At 41.1% G+C, this 7930-nt stretch overlaps 1 protein-coding gene across 1 annotated transcript in view; it reads right to left on the bottom strand.

The window, feature by feature from the left end:
- KIF13B (kinesin family member 13B) overlaps positions 1–7930 on the bottom strand; it is a gene marked incomplete at both ends in the record, with an annotated part of 110344 nt that overhangs the window by 44122 nt on the left and 58292 nt on the right. The window contains 5 exons of the mRNA XM_010145722.1: positions 735–942; positions 1787–1977; positions 4078–4164; positions 5256–5386; positions 7288–7422. Of these exons, the coding sequence (XP_010144024.1) occupies positions 735–942; positions 1787–1977; positions 4078–4164; positions 5256–5386; positions 7288–7422 (752 nt within the window). The remainder of the gene's footprint in view (positions 1–734; positions 943–1786; positions 1978–4077; positions 4165–5255; positions 5387–7287; positions 7423–7930) is intronic.

Here is a 7930-nt window from a genome sequence, read left to right as displayed (position 1 = left end):
TAACACCTTGTTAGATTGTTGCAAATATTTACTATTTCAAAAGTTGCTTCTCTAGCCATACAAATTAGATTGGCATTTCTTTTTTCATTACAATGTCTTTACCGTACTCATTGTTGTAGGGTAAGTTTCACCTTCGTCTTGCAGCTGCTTTTTTTAACAGTGATACTGGAAAATATCATTTAAAGGCTGAAGTAAATAATCTCAGTGCAATTGCCCAGGAAGAGGCAAAGGAGACAGTGCCCTCTCTGTGGTTATTAAACAGTTTTTACAGTGCTCTGGGTCAAAGTTCTTTGTATCATCCTCTTATTCCTTTTTCCTTCTGAACTCCTGTGGTTGCCAGGACCTGCCCAGGTCAGACAGATATGTGAGTCAAAAGGAAAAACAACCTTCCAGCATGTCAGACAGATGATGTGAGTCATGATCCAGAGAAGAACAAACTCATACAGGAGTCCCAAAATTTCTTCCAATCACCTCATCTTTAGACAAATTTGTTGCCAATCAGGATAGAATTTCTCCTTAACAACAAAGCAAGCACTTTATTCTTTCTCATCTCTTCTGGCATTATAGGTCTGACTGTTCTTGGACTAATATTTTCACTGTGTCCTCTGCAACCCCCTGCAAAAGCCCACTCAGAAATTTAGCAGAGGTGTGCAAGGCAATTAAAATCTTGCAGAATTCACTAGCACTTAAGAATTTTAAAGGAACGCTCCTGATGGTTGGATTTCAATACCCACCTCTCCTCCGCCCACTGCCGTAAGCGCTGCTGAGCGCTGGGAGAATGAAAGAACCTGTCCATACTGCGGAAATGTTGCTTCTCTGGTGATAATCGCCTTCGTAATTGCTCCAGTTCATGCTCGTACATCAGCCTCTGTCGTTCAAGCGCAGATCTCTTCTCCTCTTCATGTTGCTGCTCCAGGCTTTGCAAGATTGACTGCATGGGATCTAAGCAGATGTTGAAAATAAAGAAGTTGGTACTTCTGGGGGTCAAATACCTGGTAACCATAAAATGAAATGGAAACAGCCATGGGGCTGAATTCAGGGCCAGAGAGGGGGGATGTGGAAATAAGAGATTTTTCCCCTATTCTGCTATAGATATGCTATATGACTCTGGATAAGCACAAATTACTATGATTTGGAACTTCCCTTCCCCATTCTATATCCGCAGTTATCTGTGTTAGGGCCTGCAGTAGCCACTGTGGATAGTAAACAGTAGTAGACAGTGAATAGAAAGTAGAGTAGACAGTAAACAGATTCATCATATAAAAGGAGGAAGAGATTATATCTTTGTTGTAATGCATATTAAAAAAAAAGTGCTGCTGAACTGAGGAGAGAAATAAACACTTACAAAACAGACTGGACCAATGATTTAAGAGAATTGAGAAAAGGGAAAGACCAAGTTGAAAAAACCTTCCTCCTCCTTCCCAAAATAATGCCATTCTGGGACAGCTACATAAGACCACAAAAACTAAAAGAATATGGTTTCAGAGACAGTTAATGCCTGAACGAGACATAACAGAAGAAAAAAAACCAATCAAGTGAAAACACTGATTTGAGGTTGCAGTTCCAACAATATTCCAGTTCTGGCTTTTCCCTCCACAAGATCTGCCAAACAAAACAGCCTGCAATGTTTTTTTCCCCCCTTCAAGTGCAAAAATGGCTATGATGAGTCATTTACAAGAAAAATTCTCCAGTAGGACGTTACAGGGGAAAAAGTTGTGGTTAAGAGGCCCTGAAGATGTAACCTCATGTCCTGTACGTATCTCCAATAATTTCTTTAGCTTCTTACCATTACTCCCAAGTGCCTTCATAGTGACTTCCATCTGGGCGTACTCATAGCTGAAGTTAATCTCACTGGACACTTCACTGGAATTGTCTCCATCGACGTCCAGCTGCTCCACACTGTTACTGCACTTCATAGAGTTGTCGCGCTCTTCATCCTCATGATCAGCCTTCTTTTTCTTCTTTGGCAAATTCAGCCTTTAAATATGAAGAAAATTTTTGAAGAACTATTAATTGCTCAACTCTGAAACAACGGGTTGCGGTCAAAGACTGTTAATATTAAGCAGATTATCCAAATCAGTAGATTTTTCCCTTTCAAAATTCGTTGATCTCCTGTGAGTGTATTTTTCCTCAGGGTAAGCTGGGGAGTTCAAGGCAAACTAATTAATCCATTCCTGTCACGGTTTAACAAAAACTTCCCCCGTGTTGGAAGCTTTGTTTTAGACTGACCAATCAGGTATTCCCTGCCACGTACGTATAAACGTGACATCAAATTGGTTAGAAGTTCTGGTGGGGTTCTGTTTCTGTTTTCCGGGTTCTGCCCCTTTAAGAAGCAGCCGCGTGGCCAGCTCCCGCTCTTCCGCACCGGACGGGGCCGAGGGCAACATCTCTCTCACGGACCTGCCTGCTTTTGGCTTGGCCACGCTACCCAGCTACAGCGATCGTGCCGCGCCGACATCAAATTGGTTAGAAGTTCTGGTGGGGTTCTGTTTCTGTTTTCCGGGTTCTGCCCCTTTAAGAAGCAGCCGCGTGGCCAGCTCCCGCTCTTCTGCACCGGACGGGGCCGAGGGCAACATCTCTCTCACGGACCTGCCTGCTTTTGGCTTGGCCACGCTACCCAGGTACAGCGATCGTGCCGCGCGCACCTCTGAGCATCACTTCCCCCCACGGACCTGCCTGCTTTTGGCTTGGCCACGCTACCCAGGTACAGCGATCGTGCCGCGCGCACCTCTGAGCATCAATTCCCCCCACGGACCTGCCTGCTCTCAGCTCGGCTCTCCTGCCCTCGGTTAGCCGCTGTCACCGCGGAAACTGCAAGCCCCAGAGCTAAAGTCCTTTGCCGCTTGGGAACTGTCTCCTGCCTGCGGCTTTTGCCGCCAACGCTTCTGCTTCTGCTTCAACCCACCACAGACTGTTAAAATTGTGTTGGTTTGGTTTTCCCCACGTGGCACCACAGTGTTTTGACTGCCGCGGGTTTTCTTTGTAACTGCTGCCATGTGGCCGTCGCCGTCTCTGTTCTGCTGCTGTGCTGCAGTTCGGGTTTCGCTTTTGCTACTGACTGCAGGTTAACTCTCGCTTTTCCCAAAACCCCTCAATATCTTACTGGTTTTCTTTTGGTATTTAATATATTTCTGTTTGTTGTGTTATTAAAGTTTGTTTCAGTTTTCCAAAAAGCATATTAGAGGTCTCACGAATTCTTTTCTCCCTTCCCCTATTTCTGCTGGAATAGCAGGAGAGTATTATCATCACCGGACCTTTGGTTTTACCTCGACCAAAACGTTGACAATTCTTCACTCCGATAACAGAATACCCAAAATTACTAATCATAAATTTTATAACCATGTATTTTTTCAGTCATCTCATATCCAAATAATTTAGAGGAAGTAATGAAATTACATCCCACTTTTTATGCAGATTCTTCTTTCAAGCATAAAAGAAAACAATTAAGTTTTAGATTACCATTTAAACCCACTGATCTCTAAGGTAATTCAGAGCAGCCACAGAGGGTTTCCAGAATACAGTCTTTCACAGCAAACTACTGCTGGTGACCCTGCCTGGTATGGGAGGGTTGTAGGGATGGCTGGAGCGGGAACTCCAGGGAACAGAGAATGCAGCGACCTTGCAGGACCCAGATCACTGCAGGTCAAAAACCTTAACTACAAAATCCAAAAGACAACCCCTCCAAGCCAGAGCGTGGGTGCAATATTTTCACCATGGAAGAAAAAGTCATTAGGATTAATGCGGTATGAAACCACATTAAAGTTACCAGCTCAAAAATTAAATCTCTTTAGTGAGATAATAGTACTGGTAACTACAGCAAGGTCCTCATCAGCAAGGTTAGAGTTCCATGAAAATACAAGAAGTTAAGTCAACCTAGTGCTCTGAAATGGAAACCACCGCAGTTGCTGTAACATTTAGCACTCGAGAACAGTCAGACATCAGCACTGCCTTTATAATCCCAGTGGAAAAGGGAATCACCTCCTCCGGCAGCTTGACTGCTCCGCTGACATCTTGCCTTACACCTTAGCATAAAAATAAGATGGCATGAATTTATAATCTCTTTAGTATCTTTTGTACCTGAAGAAGTGGTTGTTTCCCCACAGTATTCTGTCTCCATGATGTAGCTGGATAGGACACACGACAGCAGAACCATTTACGAACGTCCTGTGAAAAGGTAAAAACATAAAGTGATACATCTATATAACATTCAGGGGTTTTTTCCGCTACTACTTTCTTTATTGGAACTAGTTAAGGTAGGAGAACAGGTTTAGGGACTTCAAACATGGCAAAATATCCCCAGAAACATCATTGTTCTAACCTGTGCTGTTTCATAAACTCCTCAAACTCAGATTCTTTAGATGGCTTAAGTTTACAGAGTTCAGTACTTTTGGGTAGATATTATGACAGTTATGTCTGGGGAGAATAATTAGAACTTTAAAATGAGCTTGAAAAAAGATGATGTCACTGGAAATAAACACTTTTCACACTCCTGTGAAATGCAGACACAGAATAGAAACGTTTGATTAAGACATCAGAGACCTTTGCTATATAAATAGCTTAAAGACAATAAACTAAGTAGAGTAATCAGAAACTACTTTTATTTCAGAGTCAGATTAAGTCTGAAAATAGGATCATAGGATAACTCAAATTTGAAGGGAATCTCAGGATGTCATCCAGTGCAACCTCCTGCTCAAAGCAGGATCAACTACGAATCAGGGCAAACGTGGGATTGTTGAATTCTGTGTATAAATCATTGGAGATGCTGACGACGCATGTCATTTTGCGATCAATTTGAATGTACCATCTGCTTTTCAAGTACTGCTACTTAATCAAATAAAGCAACAAATGCTTCAGCGGCTCTTTGCATATCAACAGATTTCCTAGAAAATGATTTCAAATTTTGAGACTTACATCTACACAGCTGCAAATCTGTGAATTTCTGCTTGCTGAGAACACAGGCAATTTACTCATCCTCTCTTTGAAAATTTGAGACTACAAACACCATCGCTGAGAGAAATCTCATTAGAACAGAAGAGATGAGTTGGCAGAGGGGTAGATGACAATTAAAATGCAAAAGCAGGATACAGGCAGTAGAATTTTCTTATTTCAGAATATCCAGTAAAGTTTATTTTTAATTATCTTTATATAATTAAAATCTTTTAATTATCACCTAATTATCTAATTATTCTTCTTCACTAAAATACTAAATAAAAGTACAATTATTATACAACTGGAACTGTATTTTGTTCCTTTACCTAGTATTTTTTTGAGGTGTTAAGATCACCTGTCCTTCTGGGGTGATGTCTATAATGCAGTGCTCAGGAAGAATTCCCATCCCACAGAGCTGGATATCTTGAGAGTTATCTGAGCCTATTAATGTGTGCTCCTGGGGAAAAGGAATTCAGATGTTAGCAATGGATTGCAAAACTCATTCTAACTCACCCATTCTCCTTCTGGATGTATCTTGTCATCTAGTTCCAAAATTTGAAAGCTGTTCAATACTTCCCTCAGAGGGAAAAAGGGGAATGGAAGTGTACAGGCAACAGTTAAATCCAAATATGAAGAGGTTTCTGTAATTTAATGGTGGAATTCAGTGCCTCGGGATGTTGTAGAAGCCAGAAGTACAAAGGAGTTCAAAGAGAAATTAAGACATGTTCACAGAGGTTAGATCCATGGCTCCCACGCAGGTTCCATCCAACAGCTTAGGAAATTCCTGAAGGACTCGAGGCATGAGGGAGTTGGGAGACAAAGGATCACTCCGCAATGAATCAATTTATTTTTTAGGTATCGCCAAGCAACTTTGGAGGAACAGATACGATAGAGTAGCCAAGTCAGATCAAGTAGTTCTTCAGTACTTTTAAGATCATATGTGGCTCAGCATTAGAGAGAACGTGGGCAAGAGAGTTACTCTGAGAACCAAGAGTTTAAACTTGGCAAAACTAGGTGTAAGTCATTTTCTTGAAACTTTTTCAAAGCATAGGGATTTCTACACCAGAATTGTCAACCAACAAAACAAATTTGTGTTATTAAAAATAATAATAATTAAACACTAACTGAAACACACAAAATTTTCCCCATGCAAAAGGGTTTTCTCTAGGAAAGGAAAGTAGCACGTCAACACCTGAGACTTTTCTGCTGGTGTTGGTGGGCCAAGGCCTGTTTTCTGAGCAGGCTTTGTCTTCAGTGTACTCTTGTCATGATGGACACCAGAGAAATCAGCTCTGCCTCCCGAGCTGCCAGCGTTGAGGCTGACTTAGCAGTTGAGTCCCACTCTGGACACCTACAAGCAAGGTGTCTGGAAAGGATTCAGTTATTCTCTCAAAACCTCAGCTCAGCAATTTTATCCCTTTTAATGTGTTTTTGCAGATATAACATTGAAAAAGTTCTTTCCCTTGCTGTCATTGAGACATCACAGAGCAGCGATGACTGGTATCAGATACGTGTTTCCTAAGATTGACTAAACCAAAACTACCTTTCAGCCCAACTGTTAATTTTGTGCCTGTTTTGAGAGTTACTACAGACCACTTCAAAAAGAAGAGAATGATTTAACGTGAAGCTCAAACTGCCAACGTTCTTCCATCGCTCAGTTTTTAGAACTTGTATCATAAAATGTGACATAAAATGGTTGTACTTCATTTCACCTCCTGACTTCACGTTTACAGTCTGTTAAACCAGAATAAACCACCCAAATGTTTCAGTGCAGAGTCCAAAACTCATGTCACGTGTTTTATGTTTAAGATCAGTAACAGGGACTGCACAGCAGCAAATGTGCTAAAGCAGAACAGAACTGGATTCTCTCTCTGGCAAATTGCATGAAGAGCAATAAAAAAGCGTTCTTTAAACTGAGGACAGGAGTCAGAATCTGGGCTACACATGTAGAAGCTATCTGTCAAGTAAAATCACTTGACAAAAATAAAAAATGATTACTGATATGCCCATTCTTTATATGAAACAACTTCCTCGGTAAAACCTTGTGCAAGTTGGCTTAAAAAAAAAAAACCTAAACAAAAAAAAACCCAGGAGATGGTTTCTCAAAGAGATCACTTTAAACCTCTTTCAAAAAACTGAAATAAAAACATAAAACTCCCAAACCTTCCTCTGCTATGAAGAATCACATTTGAAATAAAGAGGTTCTACTCATATTATTTTAACGAAGCAGTGAATAGCAGAGAAGGCTTTAGATAGACAGTTTTTATAAAAATCTCTAAATACACCTCTGCAAAGGTATTATAGGCCCAGTGCTAGAGTTAATTATTATTGCTATTATATATAGCTCAATATTTTTACCTTTAAGTAGTACACCAGGAGTTCGTTGAGTGCTGGATCTGCATTCAAATTAACTAGGAAGCACTTATTATCCCCGACTTTTATTCCAGAAGACTGAAGAGATATGCCAAGACTTTCCAACTGTTTCTGACGCTCCTGTAAGAGAATAGCCATCAAAAATGCAGCTGATTGATGGACAGCCCTCAGAAATCAATTCCGATCTGCCAAAGCCATGAGACGAAACAATGGACTGCTGCTTCTGAAAACGGTCACTCTTTCTTCTGCACCAGATTAGACACCAAAGCCTTAGTTAAGCCACATTTGTTCAGGGAATCTGTAATTTCTCTTGTCCTTCCACCTCTGCTCTCAGAGGGCTACGTGCTGTGGTCTCATACAGTTGCATCTTCCCAGCGAAAAATGCTGACAGCTGAAAGCAGCACAGGGCAGTACTGTAGGAGCTTCTCCATGACCTCACTGGAACAGCAAAACGCTACCACAAAGACATCTCTAGAGCCCTTTATTTTCTCTTTTGAGCTAAAAAGCAACAAGTTAACTTAAATCCCTGCCAAGTCAAGCTCCATGTCTGCCTTTTATTCCACAGCAATCAAAATGACAAAAAACTGGCAACCTGCTATTTAAGTAATGCAAATAACACTTCCTGCTG

Source organism: Buceros rhinoceros, unplaced genomic scaffold (assembly GCF_000710305.1).
Source record: "Buceros rhinoceros silvestris isolate BGI_N320 unplaced genomic scaffold, ASM71030v1 scaffold7771, whole genome shotgun sequence".
Lineage (NCBI taxonomy): Eukaryota > Metazoa > Chordata > Aves > Bucerotiformes > Bucerotidae > Buceros > Buceros rhinoceros.
Note: the sequence above shows the minus strand (reverse complement) of the source record. Positions and strands in the feature narration are given on the sequence as shown.